The sequence below is a fragment of the Epinephelus lanceolatus genome, chromosome 10, assembly GCF_041903045.1.
Source record: "Epinephelus lanceolatus isolate andai-2023 chromosome 10, ASM4190304v1, whole genome shotgun sequence".
In the NCBI taxonomy this organism is placed as follows: Eukaryota; Metazoa; Chordata; class Actinopteri; order Perciformes; family Serranidae; genus Epinephelus; species Epinephelus lanceolatus.
In genome coordinates this window covers 35,416,808-35,443,060 of record NC_135743.1, presented here as the reverse complement: position 1 = coordinate 35,443,060, position 26,253 = coordinate 35,416,808, and the positions used below count along the sequence as shown (strand labels likewise).

Sequence of the window (26,253 nt, the reverse complement as noted above, 5' to 3'; positions counted from 1 at the left end):
CCTAAAGAGAGTAAAAACTGTGTGATGTTACTATTTTTAAGTTACATAACATAGGTAGGGTGAGAATTTGGCATAAACAACATTACTAATCTTGATACCTATTTTTACTGGAGTAGAGTTCACAGAATGAATGTTTAGCTGACAAATCTGCTACATTTGAATCCATGCCATGGGCAGCTGTAATTGCAAATCAAGGAAAGCTCAACAAATGCCAAATGTGGTCTTTAATACTTTGAATTGAATATTAGGCAAAGAGAAGAAGATTTACTTAGTTATATTAGATTTATTTTGGGAATATCATATTAGGATAAACAACACGGGCATGTAGTATTATCTGAATGACATAAAGTTGAAAGTATTCTAAAAACCTAAAAGATTTGGGGCCTTTGAGACAATATTTTCATGGCTGGAGCCCCAAACCCCCCCCCCCCCCCCCCCGCCCCTGATCTTGATTCTAAGTCACTCAAGATTCCAATTCTTTAAAATTTGGCCAAGTTGTCCTGCCTATGTGAGAGTGAGAGGCCTCATCATGTACCTGTCCACGTCCATATGCCCTTCTCTTTGTAATAGTCTCTTGAAGTCTTTGCAGAGACCAGATTTTTAAAAAATGTTCTTTGGCGTAATAGTTAGTTGAGCCTCATGTAATAGTCCGTGTTTAAATGTTCTCTGTTCATTGTAATAGTTGGCAGAAGCTCGTGTAATAGTTCGTGTTTTGTGTGTGAGCAGGCTCTCAGGTAACAGAGGCCCTGCATATGAAATGAGATGGTAATGAGGAGGAGGAGGGGAGCCTTATCACTACAGGGCCAAATTCCGACAGTGAATTGCGCAGTTGTAACAAAAGTAACAGAGCGTCCATTCAGCCTGCACTAATCCAGATGGGAAAGTCAAACAGCAGAAAGTCCACGGCACAAACTCATTTCATCACTTTATTAATTTAGATATTGCCTCCTCGCTCCTGTGGGGAGGGAAAAAAAAGAGCCCCTCTGAAATGACCAACATCGGTGAGGCGTTTTGCTCTACATGGTTCCCCCACTTCGTCTACTCCCGTTATCTGTTTAATTCATCCCGCCAATCTTGGCTGTCTTTACCCACTAAATTTCCCTTTGACACGCATGCCTTGCTTCGCATAATCCTCACTCCGGGGCAGAATTAAAAATGGAAAAAAGAGGAGGGAATAGGACAGGTGGCTGGAGAATCCTTGAAATAATGTTCAATGCCAGACCCAGGAATGATTTGACCAGATTCGAACTCGGGGGCTGATAGGGAAAGAGGTTTTTTTCCCCCCTTTATTTTTGGAATCAAGGGGTAGGAAAAGGGTGACAGGTGGAAAATGTGCAGAGACTGAGAAGTCCCTTAAGAGCCAGGTCGAAGAGTCAGTTCTAAATTGTGGTGCCAGAATGACTTCGGGGGAAAACTGTGGCAAGGAAGATGAAAATGTCAAAATGTCACTCTGCGGAGGTCTGATTTGAAAAGTTTTCTCTGTCTGAGTGAAGACTGAAAATTAGAACAGTTGACTCTCTCCCCCCTCCCTCTGCATGTATCTATTATTGACCTGCAGGCACTGAATATGGCAGATAGGTTATCTTTACACAGCTATTTGTAGCAGTTGAACAACCATTCTCCGCTGTTTGTATCAGCTTGATCTGACCAATCAGTGCAATCATGCTTTGCCGGAGCACAGCTTTATATGTCAAGCTACAGTTCTTTAGGTGGCAACGTGTCATATCAACTGCACATGAAATGGGTTCTTTTACAACAGAAAAGTGAATGTTTATGATGTAAGTTTGATATGATCAGTGTAATGGCAGTGAAGCAGCCAGTCTGTGTCAGTCTGAACCAGTCTGTTGTAAAATGAAGTGTACTGTAACATGCACTACTGGCTTCTGCTGTGATATAAGATACTGTTACAACTCAAGTATTAGTAAGTTTTAGTTCTGTACTGAAAAGTCAATTGAAAGAGAAATGAATCATTGAGGATTCTGATAAATGATCAGCTGTTTAGACATTTATTAAGTGGCAAGAGGCTACAGCCATGGTAGCATCAAAGTTGGAGTGCTCCGATAGCCTTATGGGTAATGTGCATACCACATGCAAATAACTGCAACGTCTGTAGTTGTCATATCAATCTGTACCTCCTAGGGTTGGGTATTGGCACTCAATATCTCAAGTATCGACTGAAATAACCCAGCACCAAGTCGTATCAAAACCTCTCCAGTGAAAAGATACCTGCATTTGATACAAAATGACTAACTGTATGGTTTTGCTCACAGCCAATCACAGCAAGCATTCTTTGATTTTATGCGACATGTGATTGGCCCTCTACCGCAGCAGCTACAACCCATACAGTCTGGGGTATTGTGAAGTCAAGTGCTGTGTATTTGATTAAGTTGGCAGTTCAGCTTGCCGAGATGGCCCCAAAACGTTCTGAAGTATTGCTCCACTCCATGTTTGGTGGCATTTTATGCAACTGAATGCTCCCATTCACGTGATGGGTATCAAATGAAGAAGAGAAAAAAGTTATCAAAGATGAACTGTATTGGTATTAGTATCACTTTAAGGGTACTTGTATTGATATTGGTATTTTAATTTATTTAAATGATACACAGCCCTACTCTCCCCACATCTCCTGTCTGTATATCTGCTGCCCCTATCAAATATAGGCAAAAAGCTAATCAATCTCCAAAGGTAATAAAACTACATGAATATTGTTACCACATTTTATCTCAGTTGATCCAATAACTGTTGAGACATCTCACAAAAAACACAAATTCCCACCTCATAGTGGTATTTTGTTTCCAAAGACTATATTTAATGAGGTAAGTCTTGGAATCTGGTGCAAAAGTGTCCAACTTTGAAATTTTTAAATCACATGAGAAATCACACTTTTATCAATAGTCGGTTAGGATTTTTGAAAATTTTGGGAAAATGTGAAATATGTATTTGATAAATGTTTTCACTATGAAATATTGTTTCCACTGCATATGTTTGCATATCTTAGATATTCAACTTGTTATGAGTTCATAGATACCAAGTCCTTGATGGTGCTCCTTGTAGTTTCTGAGATACAGCTATTTTCTTATGATGCTATACTTAGTCTTTGGGCACATGGGACCACTTTTCAGCCAAACAGTTTGTCTGACTTTGAAAATCTCTTCAGGCTTGTGCTAAGCCAAGCCCAGAGAATGTGCCAAATATTTAGTTATGGACACAAATGGGTTTAAGGAAAAATCAGGGGTCCTCTTATAGACTGGATCATTTTACTGATTAATTGGTAAACAATCAAAATATAATCAGATGACATAAAAAGCATTTGTTGCATTGCTGTACCATATCAGTTTATATTTTATTAGGATCATTCTTATCTATTTATCAGGTATTAAATGTGCTGTAAGAATGAATATAGCAGACAGAAACTGATACAGGCACAGAGGAGCACAGAGCTGTAAGTCTGGCCCAGATCAGGAGTAAGACAAAGACAGGGGACGAGTGTTTCCCGGTGCAGGGGGGCTGATCTACAGTGTGTTGGCTGCGTGTAGGGGCAGGCTGCGCAGCGCGGCGATGGCGGCAGCAGGCGCACGGCACTATTGATTGGGCTCCACAGGCTGAGACCAGCCAATTCAGAGCACCAGTGAGCCGAGACCGATTGGGCCTCCTGAGTTACAAAATCCCACAGCTCTTCTTCTCTCATCTGCCAAAAAAAAAGAGTATTTCTCATTCCCCAGGCAAATGTTTTTGAAGAGAAAGTTTGAGATTTTGGGTTGAAAGAGGCTGGAGGAATTGTATGACTTTGCTTGAGTCACTGGTATTGTGATCATGAAATCATCCTTTTTGTAATAAAGCCATTCAGAACATTATGTTGTTGAGCAGCACAAATTAAAACTGACTTGATCTTTTGTTTACAGGTCCAGGTACTCTGGAGACTATTGGAAAAAAATATGATAGAGGCCTACTTTGGCATTGAGGGTTACACTTAAAAGCTGCACTGATCAGTTGTTTTTATAGTAACAATTTGAAATGGGTCTCTATTAGCGATGAACCTTTGCAGTCTCCCATAGCTCTTGGTGCCATTCAGTTAAAAAAAAAAAGCTTACTCATTAAAAATGTATAGCATGTGTTCTGGATGTGTAAATAGGCAATTATTTGTATAACATGTAGATAGAACCTTTTATAATGCTTTAATATGTCACTGTTATGTGTTTAGGGTTCAGACTTGCTTGACTAACATGGTGACATGTGACATGGTATTTATGACTTCAGAGGTTTGACTTACACTTGAAACAGTTTTATTTAAGTATTTACTTTTTTCTAAATATTGAGAAGTTACATTTTGTTTTTGAAACATGACGCAGTGATTTCTCGTGCAATGCGCACAAATCTGGCAACCTGTTAGGATGTGGCAGACCAGCAGAGGCCAATGCAAGAGGCAGCTATCTTGAAGGGGAGCTAGTCCGAAAATGATAACATTTAGCCAGAAAACTAACTCTAAATTAAGGCTATGTCACCCTTTTTTTTAGATTATGATTTTAGAGCTCCACTCTCCTTTGATGTTCATTTAGGCAGCTTCTTATTGATTGCCACAAATTGTCAAATATCAGTAAAATTTATGAGGTGATAGCAAGCTGCAACAGTTTTTGTTAATGTTCATAATAAAAACTTTTCATGACCATTGTCTTTTTAACTGATTTAAATGTGGAAACTGGGATAGATCTTTAGAATTTCATATGACTTGACTTGTGAATTGCTTGACCCGAGCAAAGACTTGATTGATTCTCATCACAGTGACTTATGGTTTAACTGTAGACCTCAATAGTTGAGTTTGTGTCCTGCTGACGTTAAATGCGTGTGAATGTTTGTGTGTGTGTGTTTGTTCAGGTATGGTAAGCTGCTGCCCTCGCTCCAAGCCAGGCAGTTTTCAGCAGCCACAGGGCTGAGCCGCATGCTGATTATCCTGGGGGCGATGGAACCGACTATTAAAGGAGAAAATGTCTCAGAGGAGGTCATCCAGCGCCAGGTCAGGCTAATAAACACACACACAACCACACTCACACATTACAATGAAGTATGCCCCAAAGGCTGTGACATAGATTCTTCAAGAAATTAAGAAGAAAATCATTCAGAAATATTTTTTCAATTTATTTCTTTTTAATTTTGTGTCAGTCTGAATGTGGCACAGCAGGTCAGGGACGATTAAGGGACAAATATATCAAACCATCAGCGTAGAAAGGTGCTATCATACCATAGTCTTTACATTTCTGTACTCTGAAGACAAGACCTTGGTTCGTTCCTCTGCTCAAACAATTTCTGGGCTCCCTAATTAAGAATATGGAGGAAAAAGTGATAGGCCCTCCTCCCATCTTTCCTGTACAGCCACAGGATGGTGCTAGTGTGAGAATAATCACGTCTCCTCCTCAGCACAGATACGAATGTATGATGATTGCAGAGGCGTTTGTCTTCATATCGTCAGAGACTGTGAATTTGGCATGATATGAAGCCAGACGTCATTTTAAAATAAATGAAAATTGAACCCCGTTCCTGGAGCTGACGTGACGCTGCAATTGCACTGTATCTTCTGACGTCTGCTATATTGTAAACTCAGCCTTTTGACAGGTCATACAGTCTGTGAGGAAAAGGCTGTTAATATAAGCTACACGCTTTTTGCTGTGTATTGCAGATGAAGTTTCTCTACAGGAGAGGGTTTTTATTTTTTGCGCTTGTCCGCACTCAGATCTGCCGTGAATCTGTTTTAAAAACACACACACATACATACAGCTGTGACACATCTGCCTGTCATGTAGTTCTGTAGTTATTTTTTACTTGCTATGGAAAACATCTTAGGCAGAGGAGAAGTAATGGATTCTGGTGATGAACAACAACCAATATCTATGGAAACATGAAGTAATGCTATAGACTGACACCTTATTATAGCAGGGGGACAAACACTCATGTACGGAGCATTAGGGACACAGAGACAGAGAGATTATTGCAAGAAAGCTAATTTCGTAGTTGTTGCATTTAAAGCTTTTCTTGTTTAGGGAAGCAACTTCAGTGACCCTCTGAACACTCCTAACATCCGTTCAGTGTTACCTTTTTGCTGCAGCTGTCTGTATGATGTGATGACGCCTGCCTTGGGATGGACACAAACAGTTCGTTAAGACGCCTTGTTCTCTGCTGCCAGCCACCCACGATTCGATGGCAGTAGTGATGAGAGGACCTATTTCAGCTTTTCAAGTATTACAGTTGTTGCCAAGGAGATAAGGACATCATTGTGCTTGAATTCTCCAAGGACGGAGAAAGGTTTTGTAGACAGGCTAGTGAAGGTTATAACATGCGCACACACACACACACACACTCACCAGCTTGGGGGACTCAATAGAGCATGCAGTCCATTTCTCAAGGGCATGTTCTGTAACCACTGCTTAATTGAACTGGAGCAGAATTGTTTGCTGCAATGTTAACGGCACCGAAGCTATCTAGTCTCATCGCATGTGGGTGATAGACACAGTTAAAGGGGAATTTGGCTCAGTTTGAGAATTCACATCTTCTCCGGTAGCGTGGTGAACTTTCCCTGCCCTGAGCTGGAGAATCAGAGAACCAAGTCGTATCAGTATTCTGTCTGGCGCTGCTCCATGAATGAGCTGAACACAGACTTCAGTGCATTCAAATTGACTTGTAGTTCATATTCACATCTCTTCCAAATCGCCTTGGAAATTTGATTTGATTTGTTTTGGCTTTGTTAGAATATTTTCCCAAATTTGTCTTGTTCCTAAGACGTATACTATTTCATATAAATAAATACAAAACACAAAATTTTATCCAACAACAAAACTATACTACAAACATTACATATCACATCAGACATTACGAAAAGTGGATGCAGAGCAAACAATTTAATATCCCCCTGTTACATTCAGTTTTAAACCCAGGTACACTGACCCCACTTTGACCCCAAACTCTGATTTAGTAGTTTGACAGACTGAGGAACAAAAGAGTCCAAGCTCTTCAGTCTCGCCTGTTGGACTCTAAGTCTTCTGTGTGATGGCAAAAGCTGATATTCTTCAAATGAAATGTAAGAAGAGTCCAGCCAGAGACAACATTCTTTTAGTAAATACCGTTTAAAAACTTGACTCAAGCGTATGACTCACAATCTTTGAGCAGATCCACATAGCAGTCTTGCCAGTCTAGATTTAAAGTGAACATAGACAACTGTACCATGTTCTGATTCCATACTACATAAAAAGGTTTAAACTAGAATTACCGCCCCGCGGTTGTATGCCTCTGTGCACCAGTCTCAAGTTTCTCAGCATGGACGATCTAAACAATCAGCTTTAATCAGTTTCAATCAACAAGCATTTTCAAGGTGTACACCCAGGATTAGTGTCACTAATTTAGTATCCGATCAAATGTCTCCCCTCCTGTTCCTGAGATATAACACTGAGTAATGGCCAGAAAGGTGTTTGATGCAGAACACTATGATGTCACAGTGAAGTTGACCTTTTCTTTTGGATATAAACTCCATCACTTCATCATTATATCCCAATAGACATTTGTTTGTCATAATTAGCACAAGAATTCTTGAGTTATGGCCAAAAACATGTTTTGCGAGGTAATAGTGACCTTGAAGTCAGACCTATGACCACCAAAACCTAATTAGTTTATCATCATATCCAAGTGGACATTTTTGCCAAATTTGAAGAAATTCCCTCAAAGCCTTCTTGGGATATCACATTCACAAGAATGAGACGGATGTAAGGTCACAGTGACCTTGAGCTTTGACCTATGGCCACCAAAAGTTTATTGTTAAATCCAAGTGGATGTTTGTGCCAAATCTGAAAAAAAAAAAAAACCTGAAGGCATCCTTGAATATTGTCTTCACTAGAATGGGACAGACAGACAGACAACTTCGGCTCCGGCTATCGCTGGTGCAGAGGCAAAAAAAGAAAAAAAAGTTACATACAAGACTTCTTAAATATCTCTTTAAATTGAAACTTGGGATGGTAATCCCCAACAAAAATGAAAATACTCAGTTGGATGAAATGGCACTAATGACACTCTGTGCTTACACAGAAAAAAATTACTAACAAGCAGGCTGGCTAGCAAGGCCTTAGTTTAACAATGCAGACGCATCGTGTGATCTAAATGTGTGAAGCAGTTCTGTCTCAGAGATTCAGTCAGAATATGATCACACTGTAAGTGCAGTTATAATATATGATACTGTAGTGACAAAGTGCACAACAAAGTGGCTTTGTTTTTTGGATTTGCATAAAATGCCCCCCAAACTGTCAGTATGTGGTGATGTGGGATGGGGGCCATGTGATGATAGGCTAAAGGGGGACAACTGTGGAATAGGTCAATTAACATGTCTGCCAATAGACTAACTAAACAAAGCTTTTATTGGGATTGCTAAAGTCAGTGTCCATGGAGTTATTCTCTGAATTTGTTCTTCAACAAGTTGCCTTGTAGTGTAAGTTACTCCTAAGCGACTTCTAAAACAAGTCCCTGCTATTTGAAAATAATAAGTAAAAATGTTCAGAGGAAATATTTTGTTATTAAGCACACTTAACCTGCTTTTCCTGAAAATGTCTGCCAGACATCCCAGTCAGTTTGATGTAACAGATGAATGATTACAGCACACGTTGCCATTTCTGTAAACGTATGTTGTAATGTTTGATTTCTTAAAGTGTAAACTGACAACTTTTTAACTCCTCCCCAATGTTTCCAAGTGATATTATAGTTGGCACCACTGTCGTAAAGGCAACCAGATCACTTTCCGTTTTCCTCGGGGCCTAACAACTACCACGGTTTTTACAGTTACTTTGGTTGTTTAACCGTTTGCCATCTCCGCTGCTTGGGATAGTAACTGCTAAGAACTTACATTGATACTCTTTGGTAACCAGTGATAAGCTACCAATAGCTAACGGGGAAAACAAAAGTGCTATCCTCTTCCTGTTTTGTTGCACAGTGGGTTGATGTGCTTCATTTGTGCTGTAAATTGAGCCTTTATTTTCTGAGGTCATACCCGGTGGTAGACAGAATTGCATTGTGGGCTTATAGTGAGGCTTATAGGGAACCAGTCTAATTGCTAATGATGAACCTATTCTTTAGCCATTACATTGTGAAATCAGCATTCATAATAATAGTTTAAGCAAAAAACATGTATTTTGCCATTTGAAGTTTATATCTGATATATTCGTCCTGATGCAGCAGCATTTCATCTTTGTTTTCTGTGAAGAGATAAAACAACGTACAGAGTGCCCGGTCACTTAGTGGATAGAGGGCTGCTGCAGAAAAACAAGAGAGGTCAGCTTGCAATGTACCAAATGTTTTTAGCCATTCAAATCTGCTCTTACTCATGTGTGCTAAATCTGATCATGAGAAACCTATTTGCATAGGTAACACCCCCTCAACACTAGGTCTGGAGGGAAAAAATGGTTACAGTATAGTATTGCGATATTTTTGTGTCGCAGTATCATATCGTCAAACAGTGCCAAGTATCGATTTTTTTTTATTATATAAATGATTAATATGACAAACACAAATTGAACTTTAGGTGGCCTACTAGAATAATAAAATCAGTTGCCTTTTCAGTCCACTAGATACATTTTGCTTCTACAAAAAAAATGGCTGAAGTGAGATGAACAGACCGAAAACTTGATCTTATTGGATAAAACAGATGGTGACAAAGGTTTCCTTTGGGGACACACTTTACAGTTCAAAAAAGGTAATAAATCGCAATATATCACAGTTGATTTTATCGCAATACTCATTATATTGCAACATATTTAAAATTGCAGCAATATTCTATTGTGACTTAAGTATCTTAATATCGTATCGTTGATCCTCTAGTGAAAGGCAGGTGTTGTGCTGTGTGCAAATCAGTACTGGTGTTGGAAAATCAAAACCCAGCAATGGCAAAACATTTCTGATGCTGTAAATGAAGTATCATCAGCAGAGGAAGCAGCAGTAACTAAAATAAAAAGAAAATGTGCTTTTGACCAACTGAAACAGCCAAGCCACCATTTATCTGTCTCATCAAATAGATCTGTGCGAGCTGTAGAAGTGCATTCCCTGCATAAGGCCTGGATGACCAAAGCATCTAAGCCATTCAGAAGATGGATGCATGCAATATTTAATGTTCTTAATGGACTTAATCCAGTGGACCTATAGTATGTCTTAAGCCCTTATTTAATAACCCAGTCTCGATTACTCCAAAAACATATATAGTTATTTTAAATTTGATATTTGTGTGTTTTTTTTTAACAATATGTGGACTGTGCAAACAAGATGTTTTTCTCTTTTCTTGGTTGGGAGTGCTCTCGACCCCTTGCAAAATTTTCTCTTACCTAAGAAAAAAGCAAAACTAAGAAAACAGTGGTGAATCCCAGAAATCAATAACAAAATATGAACAAATCATGGATACAAACAAAAATAAAAGAAAATATGTTCTCATATTGTTTATTGCATGAGGTCCACAGTGTTTGACATATGTATACAGTACCATGTGTATTGGCTTTCTTTTAGTTTTCACTTGCCTCTGAAGGTAATAAAAGTGGTGTAAAACATTTAAATAGAAAGTGATTTATTCATTCATTTTAGATTTTCTGACTGATGTGTTCATCTCTTATAGAAATATCTCCTGAGTAACCCTGCCCACCAGAGCAGTGCTGTGGATGAGCATTACTTTTTGAATGAAAGTGCAGCTCAAGTGAGGTATGGAAACCCTTTTTGTCATTATCTTCTGGATGGGTCTGCTGTTTGCATGTTTAGTATGGAAGTCAAAATTAACACTGAAATTTTCTGTTGTTGTTTTTAAAGGGACATCACAAAATTTAAGCCCCTCTCCAGCAGGACAACAGTGAGTGTGATCACCGGGGATTCCTTTGACCAGCAAATACCAGAACATCTAAACCAGGTAAGCATGTTTACTACTATTATTAATTCCTGTTCAGTGACAGGACAATACTGTAGTAATGGTTGTGTAAAATCCATAGTAAATCATCTCTCTCCCTGGACAGATGGTAGCTAAGCTTCAAAAGAAGTTTCTGGAGGAGTCCTACCCATCAGCCAATCACATTCACATAAAAGGAGCAGACCGCCGAATGATCTACAACAAGCCATCTGCCATCAGCCAGCACCTGAGGAAGCTAGTCAACCGACGACAAGCCAAACAGCAGAGCGAGTGACCCATGGCCAACATGTAACAATACCCCAGACACGGACAGGGTAATCACTGAATATGTTTTAAATATTCAATAAAATATTCAAGTTATCTTTTTACCTCTCAGCAATCTGTAGAGATTGTGTACACGTCTGGTGGGGTTCATCAAGAAGTCAATTTTTGAACATATTTTTGCACAGCTCTGCTGCGTTGGAAGCTTTTAAATTGAAAATAACTGGAGGGTATTCAGTGTGATGAAATATTTGCTGTCTTAGATTCAGAAAATCTTATCTTTCAAGTTGTTATTTCAGTCTCTTTACCTGATTGGCCAGAGACAAAAATTAATACATTACTCCTTATCAGTGTAAAGGCCACACACGTCACTGTCCAACCACTGTCCAACATACTTTTTTTTTTTTTTTTTAATCTCATTCAGCTCTGTTTTAATATTCTGCCTTGTTATAGCCACGGGGAAAGGTACATCGAGTTCCTCTCTCTCTGTTGCATCAGCTTCAGTCATTTGTTACAGGCATATAATTGAGTTACATCACAACCAGATGTAGACCTGTATCTTTAGACTTGCATTGATTTGATTCATTTTATAATTTGTGAACAGATGAGTGTGGCCTGCAAAGCTTATTCTGGATTTTTATAAATCCATCTTTATGTACTTTTGTGTGTATATTTAACTGTACTGTGCTTGTTTTTGTGGCAATCTGTTTTGATGGGTATACAGTAGTGTGAAAGAAAGACCAGACAGCATTGGTTTATCCTGAGGATTTAAGTTTAATTATGACACCACATCAAAATAAAAATTTCCAACAGATCTGGAATTTAATTCCATCCATATACATGCATAGCAACAACGTTTTAAGAAACATTTTCTCCCATAATCAGGACATTGGAATGATCATTTTACATCAGTATCCCCACTGACCTCCCACCCATCTTGTTCGTCAGCAATAAACTTAATTCTTGTACAACTTCTTTTTTTTCCCTATGGGGTTACAAATAATTATATGCACAGTCCCCATTTCATAATACTGCTTTCAGTAATGTTCCCTCATTTACAAAGTATTGCATTGAGAGCAAATTTCAAAAAGGGAGACCAAAGTGTATCATCAAACAGAAATACGAGTACTATACAAGAATGCTGCCATCCTCATGAAAACATCCACATCTGAGTTGAAGAAAAGAGACAGGGACAAACAGCCACATATGTATGCAAAGCCATGTGTATATGCCAAAATGTGAGATGCAGGGTTGTGCCTGGTTATCACCCCCAAATGGTGATTTTTTTTAAGGCAAACAAGTCATTAGTAGCAATCTGCAAGTGACATTTTGGGCATATACAGAAACTGGTACAGCAAATAAGAATACACAAGTGCCTCAGTAGCTATTTTTGTGTCTAAAATGCATCTCATTTTTGTATTGTCTATTTGTTTCATTGAGCCTACATTACAGTGTAAACAATATGTGTGCTACACAAGAATGACTATACAATAACATTACAAACAACTCTGATATAAATTTCATTTTGAATTTAAATTAAGATCACTACTCCTATTAATACTGATTGTAAAATAAATTAATGTGAAAGTGGCACCAATATTATTCTTGATTCATTTTTCTTTTCTTTTTCTTTTTTAACCAATGGTTTTGCATTTTTAAGTCTTAAAACGATGAAAGAAGAAGCTTCTCTTGATTGTCCACAAGCAGCGTTTAGCACTGCGTGATGCACTATTCCAGACACAACAGTGTACCAAAACAAAGGAGAAAAAAGGGGTTCAAAGTTCAGGTTGGGGAAAGGTGTGAGAGGGAAAAGAAGAACATGTCTTATTCTTCTCAACTTATTTTACATGCTCTGCAGCATGTGATGAACAGTAAAACTTCTTATGGGTAATAAAGTTTGACAGGTTGTTGAACTGGATATCACAGAGGCGGCAGTACTTGCCACTTCCAGAGCCGTTCACGCCTTTGTTGGCTGCGGGCGCCGCCTCCTCGCTTGGAGACTTGGAGGAAGGCGACATGTTCTCGTTGGAGTCGGCCTGGTTCTCGGCGGCCCACGTAGGTGAGGGATTGGGAGGCTGGCCGTCTGGCTGGGGCTGATTCTCCTGCTGCGGTGGAGCTGTGCCTGAACGCTCCTCGGGCTTGTGCCCCCCATTGACGATGACCATGCCCCGGTTTTTGGGCAGTAAGGGAAGGGGCTCCTTGCCAGGGTGGGGGCAGCCATTAGCAGCAGGCTGCTGAGCCTGCTCTCTGGTTGTTCCTGTCTCTCCTCCTCCTCCGCCTGTGCCTCCTCCCCCATTAACACTTTGCTCCTGCTCGCTGGCCTCTCCCTGCATCACTGGTCCCCCAGTCACATAATCGGTTGGCTTTATCCCAAAATACGGCGATATTTGCTCGGGACCTTTCACCTTCTTTATTGCTCCGGGATAAAGGCAGTGGGGCAGAAACATATTCTTGTTCTCGTCTTTTGATGGGATGAGCTGAGGCTCAGCAAAAGGCTTGAGTCCCGGCACAGGCCCCAGGTGAGGGGGGAACATGCCTCCATTCTGCACCATCACCTTCCCGTTGCCATTCTTCTCACATTTGCCTGGGCTCTTATCGTAGACGTCATCAGGGCTGTTATTGCCTTCACTCTTAACATCTGGAAACATGGCCGGCTCCAGGCTGCCTGTCTCATTGTGTTGTTGCTGCTGTTGTGGCTGTTGTTGTTGTTGAGCGGCGGCAGCAGCAGCGGCAGCCGCGGCTGTTGCAGGGCAAAAGTTCTGTTTGTGCGCCAGGTAGTTCTCCACTTTGTTAAAACTTATCTTGCACACTGCACATTCGTGATAGTCCAACAGTCTTTTAGGGGAGCTACATGTCTTGTCAGAGACTGGCGAACACTTTTTGCTGAGATCAATGGGAGCGTCCAGCTCCTGCTGCTCTACTGTATTGCATTTGGGAGCCAGAATAGGTTTAGTGACAGTCAGAGAGGCCTCCAGGTGTTTGGGTACCATACCAGGGAAGATGTCACAGCGTGGGTGGAAGCGGTCTGCCAGGCTCTCTACAGGTTCCTGGGATGTACAAGGGTTCATAGAAGGAACTCCGAGGAAACCTGGCTGACCCATAGGGGGCCTCTGGTGGTCCTGGTCGGGGAGACACATCTCATACATCTTCCTGCGCTTGCGGTTCCTCACGGTTCTCTGCATGGAGGGTACCTTGTTGCTGGACATGCGTTTCATGGGTGGGTCATGACGGGTGGCACAGTAGTACTGCTTGTGGACCATGTAGGTCTCATGACGGCTGAAGGTGATATTGCAGGCATCGCAGGTTGTCTTGGTTGGGTCATTGTCACTTTCCACCAAACCCGTACTGGGGCTTTTTCCCTCCATCTGCTTTCCGTTCAGCCTCTCCTCAGCCCCAGTTGGGGTAGAGACCTTCTTCACTTGTCCTGCTAGATCCTTATCAGGCCCTTTAGCCCCAGCATTGATCATGTCCAACACATTGGAATTCAGACAGGCAGACTGCATGAGGTGGTTGTCGGCTTCTGTGGGGTGGCAGCTGGTCAACATGCTAACAGAACTGTGACCACTATTGGGGCTCACCGCCTCGGGAACCTTATCTGAGAGGGCGGAGAAATCAGGGGACTTTGCCATGTGCTGCCAGCGGCTGTTACAGTAGTGCTTTTTGTGGACCAAATAGTTGTCCAGGTTGCTGAAGGTGATATTGCATTCGAAACAGGTGGCCCCTTTGGGCATGAGAGGACTGTAGATGACAGGGGGGTAGCTGTTCCCTCCATGGCGCAGCCTCCGGTGAACTAGCTCTGACATTTTAGCCAGAATCTCAGAAGCCTGCGGGACTACTGAAATGTCTTGGGAGAAAGCAAACTGAGACAAGAAGGGGCCCATGGGAAATGTAGGCATGTTATGCTGCACAGGGGAGGAGGCCAGCCGGGGGCTGGAGGGCTCAGACTTGATCCTAGTGTAAGAAAAACTGGCTTTGCTGCCTGGGTGGGCCTCTCCCTTCTGAACAGACAGCATGGGCTTCTTCTCAGCCTTGTCAGCCTCTCCGTCTGTGCTGGTCTCCTTGTTGAGGGCCCCTTTGGGACTTCCCAGCAGAGCATCCTTCCTGTTGGCCAGCTCAGCGCGGGCCTGCTGCTGCTGCTGCTGGAGGCTTTCCTCAGGCCCCCTGGGGGAATGCTCGGTGCCGTCGCCTTCCCTGTGAAGTTTGCTGCCGTGCCCATGTAAGTCCTGATGCTGTAAGAGTTCCCTGTGGCTCTGGAAGCTGATATGGCAGTGATTGCATCTGAAGGCCGCCTGTGACAGGTGAGACATGATGTGATGCTGGAATGTAATAAGAGAATCTGCCGTGTAGTTACAGATTGTGCATTTCAAGCTGGTGCCAGGAGGGAGGCTCTCTTCCATTTTGACACCTGTGAAGGAGATAAAAGGGAGAAATGCTCAGAATCTCGCCTCCCACTTCTCCTTTAGAGTTAACTGTAGAAACCATCAAACGCTCATGCATTATGCCAAGCTTATTCCCATCCACTAGATATTTTTCCTGCTCAAGGATAAACTGTCAGCTATGCTAGCTGACAGCAGGATATGTATATTTTTGAAAAGAAATGACAGTCATTTTTCCAAACCTGTGCAAAACTCTGCCCCTGTGTCATTTTTTTTCTTAAACACTTTCTTTTAAACCCGCTTTCTTTGAAAAATGAATTGAAAGTAGCCATTTCCAAAAACCATAATATTTAAAACAATGTTTGTTTTTTTTATCTGTTGTTAAAAATCTGTTTTCTGCACAAGCTCTTTGATCCATGACATTGTCACTCACCGCTGTGTGAGGTGCTCAAGTGCATTTCCAGAGCCCTGGCTCCAGAGAAGCTCTTGTTGCACTGTGGGAAGGGGCACATACTGGGGGTCTGATGGGGGCCGGTGTCATTTTCCTCCACCACCGTATCTGGCTCCCTCTGTCGCCCACTGCAATAGTACATCAGATGGGCCTGCAGGTTCCTCTCGCTCCGAAACCAAATTCCACATGCCTTGCAGGGGAAGATGTCCTCTGGAAGGGGGGGAAGAGGAATGGGACAAAGGGGACATGATATCAGGATATATACAGTACTTTCATATTTATGCATAAAGATAAAGAGCTTGCACACACGCAAACTCCTCTTCTCTACTTCTACAGTTCTGACTCTCAAAGCCTGCGTTAAAAGGCTTTTCCACCAAATCCTCAGCTGCTGCATATCGCTGTGTTGCTACCACTGGGTTGGTGCCCTTTCTCAAGGGCAAACAAGAACACTGGACCATCTGCTTACAGAAGCCTCCCTGTTGAGCTGAACCCAGATAGCCCTCGCTAAGTAAACAAACACACTATTTGCATGAGGCGTGTATTTTGCAATTAACACGTTAGTTCGAGCCTCAGTGTGTTTATGTGAACCCAAAACTTGAAGGTCGATGGCTCTTATCTCCAGTGCAGAGACTCATCTGGGTTAATCTACGCCCGGCGGAGACGACGCTCCTTGTTAAGCAGGTGACTGAGTGCAGGCTGTGGGCTGGTGTGTGTGTGTGTGTGTGAGAGAGAGAGAGACAGAGAGAGAGAGAGAGAGAGAGAGACACACAGAAAGGGAGAAAGAACAAGAGCATGCGTGTGCAATTGTGCGTGTCTAAACAAAAGCACGTCTCGTTCCAGCTCCGTGCTCGTGCGCTCTTGTTGGTGTGCGGACACTCACTGTTGACGATGGCAGTGGGCAGGATGGAAGCCATTGCGGCCTGCTGCGGCAGGAGCTGGATGCTGTCCAGCAGCCTGGCTGGGTACATGCCCTCGCTCAGAGACATGTGGTTCACTGCCTGCAGACGCGAGTCAAAGTCCACCGCAAACGCCACCAGCTCCTCGCCCTCCATCATGTTCTTGGTGGTGGTGCACCATAGTTGGCCACCTGGACAAAACACAGATAGAGGAGACATTTAAACGCTTGCTGCGAGAGAGGAAAAAGCTGTGCTGCATGTACACATGAGTAATTCTGGACTTAAATGTCAGGGCGTTACGCAACATAAATTATATTTGTGGATGGTGTGCACAACTTCTCAAAGACTCTACTTCAATGGCGTGTTGCATAACAGTATGTAGCTTTAACAGGAGAGTGGAATTTTGTTTGTGGTCCTCACAGAACTGAAAAATGACATTTAAACATTTCAGCAGCAACATGTCTTTCCAAAATCAGTGCCCACATTACTCTGGATAGTGGACAGAGGATGCTGTCAACAGTTTTTAGAAGGACAATTTTTTTCTGTAGTTCCAATGAAAACTGTTCACAGTGAGGTCTGCAGACAGAGGCACACTGTTTCTGGAAAGACAAACTGCTTTTTAACTTTATAAATGTCATTTTTCAATGCAATGAGCAGTAGAGATGAAATACCATTCACCTCCACACAGACACTTGTCTAAAACACGTTCAAATAAAAGCAAAACTGTCCAACCAAAGGTAAATGGGAAAATATGTTTTTGTAAATTGGTTGATCAAACCCTTTATAAGTTAAATTCTTTCTTTTTACTATCACTCAAACGTCTTTTTAGGCTACTAGCGCTCATATCCAGAAGCAAGGCAAACCTCAGCTGGGGTAAACTATAGCCTACAGTGCTGTTGTCAGCTACAACACTGAGACAGGTCCTTCATGTTATTAGATTGTTGTGTTTTGGGATTAAGCATTCCTCTGAAATCTTCTGAACATATTCATTAAGTCAGAGAAAGGGGGAGGGGGCAGGAGGGAAGGAAGGAAGGGGGGTTGGGGGGGTGGGGGTGGCGGGAGAGAGTGAAGGTTTTAGCTTAGATAATATTTATCTCAGCACATGACAGGCTTTTCAGCTGCACTTCATTTTCCATTGAAGAGATTAAAGTTTTTAATATGACTATTTACAGAAATCTGGCTGGGGAGATAACAACAAACTATGATACGCTCCTGCTAAATGGCAGAATTAGGACATTGTTTCTGAGGAAAGCTGGACAATTAATTAAAGCACGCTGTTAGCTTTCAAAGATGTGCAAACATACCGACGGAGTGTCAGGCTGAGAGGGGACATGTGATTTGAGCCCTGGCTGATGTGGAACAAAGAGAGTCCTGAGGAGAGGTGTGAAGGCAGGGGGACGCGGCGAGAAAGCCCCCACACATGTGCAACACTGATTACTCATGTTTACACAAAACCTATGAATCACCAGGTTTAAAACCGCCCTGTAGACACGGGGAAGGTGCTCAAGTAAGGCTGTGTATGAAAACAAGCCACTTTTCTGTGGATTTACTAGGAATTGATGAAAACAGAGCCACCATGACTTTACACTATTACAGCATGCCTTATGTATAAATCATTGTTAAGTTTCCTGAATGAATTGCCCCATTATTTTAATTCAAAATTGAATATTTCATATTTCACATCGCTGTTTTGATTAAAACCTTTCTAGCCCTTCCTATCTGCTGGTGAAGCACTGAAAATTAGACCAGCACAAACGTGTCAAAGGAGTGAAATAGTATTAAAATATGCTATCTTTCAAAGTCCCATTTGTGTGCAGGCTTCCTCCCCGTGAGCGTGTGTGTACGTGTGTGTGTGTGCCAGCGTGAGCGTGTGCATGTCAGCGCCACTTTAAAGAGCAGTGCCTATCTGTCGGCCAATCTGCTGTGACGAGACACACACTTCAGGCCGCTCCACTTCATCGTTTTGATTCTGTCATACCACACACTGCCTGGAGAGGCCCTTTGAATTTTTATCTCCTAATTAAAATAACAAAACTCCTCTCCACTGTCTGCCCAAGTTACCATCAAGGTAGATACAAACTGCCACCGACAATGGCGGGGAATATATCGCAGCCATAGCCACAAAAGTTTCTCTCCTCCGAATGGATCTTTTAGTTCAGACGCACTCAGCTTACAAAGAGAATTATGAACGAGGCCCTGATGCTCAGATACAAATCAGTGTTTTTTGGATCAATCCAAATCAAAGATACTGTATGCTCTCCTCAGCTGAAATGAAGTAGATTATGTGGAGTCTGATGAAAATGTTTTTACTGCATTTTGACAGCAGAATATGCACTCAGATTGCATCCCTTCAGCCAAGAATGCTACAGATCCATCTGTTGTGTGTGAGAACGCTGGAAGTGAGTTTTAGGACTGCATGTCCCAGTTTTACTGAGCTGCACAAAACACTGAGGCAGCACTTGTTACAGTCACTCAACCAAGACAAGGTGGTAAGATACATGTACTCGGGCTGCAGGATTATGGTTTAAACTACACTTACATTGTCATCACAATTAGAAATCACAGCTGTTTCTCTCAGATTTGTGACAGTTTTACTGGAATGTTGTATCTATATGTCTTCTGTATTCTCTAATGCATCATGATCCTGAGCTTTATATCAGTATTTCATATGTTTCCACATTTGGAGGGGGTTTGCACATTTGGAGGTTTTATTTATGGGGTCCTCCACCAGAAAATTTTGAGCATCAAACACTTTCTGCATCAATTCATACTGTAAATATCTTTAACAGTCCTCAGACAAATGCACATGTTCCAAATATTGAGGGGGGCTAGTTCCCTGTGCCCTACCCCCCAACCCAAATCTACACCTATGCACATATGTCATTTAGGAATCTAAAACGTAACTGTTGGGCTATAACATCTGCAAGTTTGCACACAAAAAATGCAAGTACACATACACATGCACGTACTGACCAATGCATCCAAACTATAGTGCAGAAATATTCATGCACATATGGAGATGCAATTTATTGTTAATGACCAATTTATGTCTTTTCTGCAAGAATTTATGATGGTAAATGTCTTTAATTTAAAATTTCAATTTCAAAATAAAAGCCCTCTGCTACTTTCATGTTTTAATTGGGGGAGACAAATGAACATGTTCTACTACTGGGGATGTGTCCTCTGCATCCACCGGAAATCTACACCTATGCACATAAGTCATTTAGGAATCTGAAACATAAATATGCAAACACGTGATTCACACTGCAGATGGCTCACAAACAAATGCAAGTACACATGCATACCTACAGTGCATGTATGCACTGACTAATGCATCATAACTAATGTGCAGAAACATGTTATTTTCATGCATGAGATGCAGGGGGCATTCATTTTATTCTTCCGCACTAATTTATAGTGTGAATGTCTTTACTCTTGTCAAAATAAAAGCCCTATGCATCTTTCAAGTTTTTATTGGGGGACACAAATGCACATGTTTGAAATATTGAGGGGGATGTGTCCCCTGCACTCCTCCTGAAATCAACACCTATGCACACAAGTCATTTAAGACTCTAATATGCAAATATACAAACGTGATTAACTGTGCAGCTATCTGCAAGGTTGCACATAAACAAATGCAAGTACACATCCGTACCTACAATGCAATTATGTACTGATCCATGCATCCAAATGTGCAGACACACTTTATTTTTATGCACATATGGAGATGCAAAGCGCAGAAAACAGCCGGCACTGAGGCGTCCGGTGGGCAACAGACAAAAACATGAAGGAGCTCTCTGGAAAGATTGGTCATGGCTGTTTCCCTCTGACAGCCTTTCCGTGACAAGTGATTTAAATCACAGAAACACAGGTGAGCCACCTATGACAATGGCATGATCCTTATGAAAGAAAGAGCGAGGAGGAGGGGAGAAGGAGGTCAAGAGTTAGAGTGAGAGTCCAAAAGCGTAAGTCGTGAAACTGGGGGAAAGGCTGGGAAAAGTGCAGCTTGTGATTTGCACTTGTTTGCCTGCTAACTGTCTGCAGTGAGCTGCCTTTGTGCAGTGGCCAATGCAGTTGGAATGAAGGCTATTGTCTAAATCCTCCTGCAGAGCACCTGATAAAAGAATAAAGAACTATGACATATTCTAAAAACAATGGAGGAATTAAGGGGAGACAATAGGCCAGCTGCCTCATTAAAACAATCAAAAACGGCATCCTGTACGTAGTCCAGATAATTAAAAACCACTGCTTCCTACAGTCTCTCAATACCATATCCACCAGCTCACTGAGGCCCTGAGACTATGGCTCTGCTGGCTAAATGCCCTCTTCTCTCTCTTCTCTTTGATTAATGCTTTATTTGAACACGCAGTTGAAGATGAACATATGAAGGAATTCATGAAACAAAATTATAATGCAAACCCTTTCCTCCTATAAGTACTTATAAACTAATCAAATGTCTCAGGATGAATCACAGGGACTCGGGGCGCGTGTCCCCTCCCCTTTGCCTAAAGCCCTGAGAGATTTCAAAGTGCAGGCATCACAGGGCATTTTTTAATTTTCTCACTTTAAATGACTTTATAAGAAAACGGATGTGTACAGTATCTGTATATGTATGGGGGGAGGCAGGGAGAATAGAGCATGAGATACTTGAGCAGGAATAATTTTTTTTTCCTTTTTTTTTTTTTGGCTCCCTGCAAACCGCTACCACCACCACCATATCTTAATGAAGCCGCAAACAAATCTCTCATGCCTCGTGCAAAAGCTGAGAGACAACAAAGCGGCAGAAATAACAGAAGGGCCCGGATAATTAAACTGGCCTGAAGACAGGTATTCAAATGTTGGTGTGTAAACAGCACAACTCTTTAATAGTTTAGCTGTAAAATGCGTAGTTAAGCACATCAGCACTTGCCTCTCCCATCTGTCCAAACACATTACCGTTGCAGAGGCCATTACAGCACTGGAGTACAGTCCCACTGCACCACAGCCACATATTATGGGAGGGGTTGAATGGGGCTTCTGGGAGAACTAACAGTGGTCCATTGGCGTTACCTGAATGCATCGTGGGGTCATGTATTACAAAGGTGCACTTTCAGAAATAGGAGAGGCTGAGAAGAGGATGACTATTTTATATGTTTTAAAGAGCAAAAGTTTTGAATCTCTATCACCAGATTTAGTGTGTCATTTCCTTTGTCAAGCCTGATTTATTCTTTTTTCCTTGGTTTGGTAATTCTGCTCCTTTAAGTCCTCGTCTCTGCCTATTGGCTCTGCGCTAACTGCTGGTCTTAATTGTGAAGTGAGGCTAGTGGTGCCTGAAGCCACAGAGAGGGTTGTAATTAAAGACCTCTACTCTTCTTGTCTTCAAATCAGCTCCAACTCCTTCTGGTCAAATGGGAACAAGCTCCTCGCACCTGCGAATATCAAGTAGCTCCGTGTTGTTAACCACCACTTTTTTTTTTTTAACAAAGCTTTATCATTGTAGGAGTAAATCACAACTTCCCAGCCAACTTCCCCTGGATCTTGTGAAAATATTTATCACAAATTGTGGGATGAATAATATCTGTATCTGCACCTGACAGCAGACGGTGCTGCAACAAAACACTAAACAAACCTTCCTCATGAATACTGGTAAATATTTGGACTGTTTCTGGATCATCAGAGTTGAACACATTAGGATGACTCATGGCTGTCAAGCTCGCCATCACAATCCCGAGCAAGCAAGCAGGCGCAGGGAGGAAAACGCTGAGTTAGACCCGAGCAGGAACATCATTCACAGGGTCAAACAAGCTTACTATTATTGACGGTACACTAAACTAGAATTAGCTGACTCTACTATTATTTCACTAAGGCACTGACACAGATTGACTCTCTCCCGCTCTATCTCTCCTTCACTCCCTTCCACCTCCTCCTTTTCATGTTTCGTCTCGGCCACTAGGAGGCACTCTTCTCATGCTCAAGCTGCAGCAGGTTGATGTTTTTGCTGTGATGATGCAGAGACGCCTCAGACATGGCAGAGCAGCATAGACGCCAGTCTGCCTATACATCCTTGCAGGTAGGTGCTAAAGATCTTACTCTCGTGAGAAATGTATTTGGATCAAAAGACATTCTTCTGACCTTCTTTTAACTTGCCTGGAAATTACCTCGTAATGTAAGCGTAAATGTGGGACTAAAATGGTCTATGATTATTTTTTTTATGTTTAATAATCTTTTGTCTGTAGTCGCTGCATTTCTGTAATGGCAGTAATCAAGCATGTCTGAATGTTTTTATCACTTTTTAACACATTTTACATTTGACTCTAAAATTTCAAAATTGCAGCAAGAAAAAAAAACTGTTTTCCAGAGAAATAAATACTGTAACAGTAAATATGTGTTTACAGAGCCCTGACTTGCCTTGTCTTGCCTGACACCCCAAACCCCCAGATTTCCCCCCTTTTGCACCACAGCGTCCAAACTAATTTTAGCATCAAGTGTTTTTGCAGATATAGCCAGTACAGCTCATGGATGGCCTCGAGCGAATGGCACGCGGGTCAGAATCCACAAATTAAAAAGTCCTCCCAGGGGAGCCTCGTACATGCCGCTCTCTCTATAGTATACATTCATAGGCAACAAAGACATAAAAGCAGCACAGCACCGAACAATGTCATTCAACACACGTTTATGAACTGTTTGAAGACACACACACACACACACACACACACACACACACACACACACACACAAAAACAGATGGAAAAAAATGTAGCAATGATGTGATTCAGCAAATGTTTTAGTGAGTAAAAATTAAATGTTTCACTTTGAAATTAAAAAGACGTTTCTGTGACTGGTCTCTGGAGACTCGTGTAGCTCTTTCAATACAGTGAGAACGATACTGGCAGGGGGATGTTTGCCTGGTAATAGTGTTGTAATAATTTTGAGAGAGGAACAAAATTAGAAATGTGAATTAGCAGCTATTTTTTCTCTATTAGAGTGCCATGCCAAGCTTGAATATTTAGATTTTTATTATTTTATACAAATTTATTTATTTCCTTTTGAAATTCATTGAATGGAGGAATATTTAACACTCCAAACATCACCTTTTAAAAAAATAAATAAAATATTTTAGGATGCTCAAAAAAAAATCCTGTATCTAAATAAAACATTTTCATTTTTTTTTCTCCAAACTAATAAAACGTCCTCAGCAAATGAGAACATTTTACACTTTCTATATCGCAGGTAACACATGTGAGTTCTGTGCTGTCAGTCTGAGACAATAACAGCCACACATTCCTACAGTACAAAGCTGTTCTCCCTCATTAGCTGCCACACACAGTCAGCTCCTCCCTGTCCACAGTAAAGTGGAGTAGACTATTAAAGGAAAGCTCTGACTGGCTCCTCTCCTCTCCGCTCCACACTGCTTTATTCTTTATTTGGACAGGTTTGTCCCATTGAGCACTCTATTAGCTATCCTTCTCTGCGGGTAGTGCTGCCTGTGTCCTGGTTGTGGCCAGTCGACATGTGTTTACTGCGGCCCCCGCTGCGGCGGCAGGCTGGTTGGGGGCCCATCCTGACCAAGCCCTGCTAATGGGACCAGAAGACCCCTCATGACAGGGCGCCGCTGTGTTGAGCACCGCAGCAGACCCTACCCCTCCCTCCCCTCCAGCTGCGGCCCCGTGGCCCATGTCCCCCTACCCATCATGCCTCGGCGGGAGCAGGTGAACGGCGGAGGGCCAACGCCGGTGAGCTTGGTTTTCCTGGGAGAGCGGCGCGCCATTGCCACGCGCCTCAGTGGTTCCTCCAACATGGCTCCGGCCCTACGCCACATGGGCTGGCTGGCCAGTCAGTGTGTCTGTGTGTTTTTTAAGTGTGTGGATGTATGTGAGTGTGTGTGTTTGTGTGTGGAGAGGGGGGGTGTATGGTGGATGCCAGCCCTAATGCAAATGCTTGCCGTTTAAAAAATGGGAGCCTCTCTCCTCCTCTGTCTCTCCTCTTTGGAAAGGTCTATTTTGGCCTTCTGGTGCTGGCAGTTATTTTTTCCTCTCCAGAAGGACAGAGAGCCAGAGAGATGCACCTGTCATCCATTTTGAAATTCAACATTATTGATCTGGTCATGAGGAATGGAATTTATGAATTTATGTGTTCTTCTACATGATTTGTGCCCTGAAACATACACAGTTCTCTTTTGCAAAGTGTTTCTGTGCCTTATATACAGGCATGCTAATTCGGTGTTCCCAGCACAGCAATACACAGAAAGAATACAGACACGCACACACACTCTGACACACACATACACACACCAGTCACCGGTGCAACATCCCAGCATGCCCTCTGTCTCTGCACCCCTGTAATTCTACATATTGCTTAAAGTATGTGCTAATTAAATTTTCTGTCGGTTTGCAAGAGAAATAAATAATCTGCAGCTAAAAGGCCTAATTGCGTTTGTCACATTGTGTCTCGGTGGCTGGTGCATCGGGAGCACAGCCGCTGCCCTTGCTCATTGCCATTCTGTCGTCCTGGCAAGCCCCCGCGCTGCCCCAGGTATCACCACGCGGCCATCTGGAGCCGACATCTGTCTCTCTATTGATCACAAGGGTTTAGCACTTGATCAAACAGACTGCGACAGGAAATTGCTCTTTTCCCCACAGAAAAGGCCAATCGCCTGCGTGAGGGTAATAGAGTGGAACTGAGTTGCAGCACCAGCACGGTGGGCAGGCGGGCACGGGCACAGCCAGGCAGGCAGCGGCACGGCGGTGTCAGCCGCTGTGGAGGTGGCAGGGATGGCACGAGTGCTAAAGTCCACTGTCATGTTACCAAGAGCATGTTTCTAACCTTTCTGCTGCAGCAACACTTGTGTTACTACTGTAGCAAATTCAAATTTACAATCATGCAAATTTGGTATTTTCCACTCTGAGCACATCACTGAGAATCTGTGTATGCATGCAGAAGATGAGACCATCACCTCTGATTAAAAAAACAGTCATTTGAAGAGCAGGATTTATCTTTCAAGTCATTCAGGTAAATGTCGAAGCCAACAGCTGTCTGAAACTGTTAGAAAAGCTGGATGCAAGTGAAATATGCTACATGATAAGTACACCAGATGGTTGGAAATTAATGTATTTCTTCTGGAAAAAAAAAATCTAAATACTTGAGCATTAACACCAGGACTGCATTTTAATATTTGAGAAGGCCGTTTTCATAATAATTAAAACACACGACCGAGGGAAATTCTAGCAGTATGCAAACCTTTAAAAAATATGCGTTTAATATGTAACTGAGCACCCGGGTTCAATAGTGGGAAATCCCTGACAAGGCTGCAGTTGTCTCTTGCTCACTGGTATCCCCAGTGGAGTTCAACACACTATTAGTGCCTGAGGTGAACAGCTCCTGAAT

The 26,253-nt window shown here is 42.2% G+C and overlaps 2 protein-coding genes across 3 annotated transcripts in view; one reads left to right on the top strand and one right to left on the bottom strand.

Moving 5' to 3' along the window:
* LOC117265915 (uncharacterized) overlaps window positions 1-11,981 on the top strand; it is a 31,810-nt gene extending 19,829 nt beyond the window's left edge. The window contains exons 8-11 of the mRNA XM_033640727.2: window positions 4,873-5,011; window positions 10,625-10,707; window positions 10,813-10,909; window positions 11,013-11,981. Coding sequence (XP_033496618.1) covers window positions 4,873-5,011; window positions 10,625-10,707; window positions 10,813-10,909; window positions 11,013-11,180 — 487 coding nt within the window. The 3' untranslated portion in view covers window positions 11,181-11,981. The remainder of the gene's footprint in view (window positions 1-4,872; window positions 5,012-10,624; window positions 10,708-10,812; window positions 10,910-11,012) is intronic.
* Window positions 11,922-26,253, bottom strand: part of zfpm2a (zinc finger protein, FOG family member 2a) — a 137,410-nt gene continuing 123,078 nt past the window's right edge. For both annotated transcript variants that reach the window (XM_033640726.2, XM_078171975.1), the window contains exons 6-8: window positions 16,875-17,081; window positions 15,977-16,204; window positions 11,922-15,572 (exon numbers count right to left, since the gene is read on the bottom strand). In XM_033640726.2, the coding sequence (XP_033496617.1) occupies window positions 13,006-15,572; window positions 15,977-16,204; window positions 16,875-17,081 (3,002 nt within the window). In that variant the 3' untranslated portion in view covers window positions 11,922-13,005. The remainder of the gene's footprint in view (window positions 15,573-15,976; window positions 16,205-16,874; window positions 17,082-26,253) is intronic.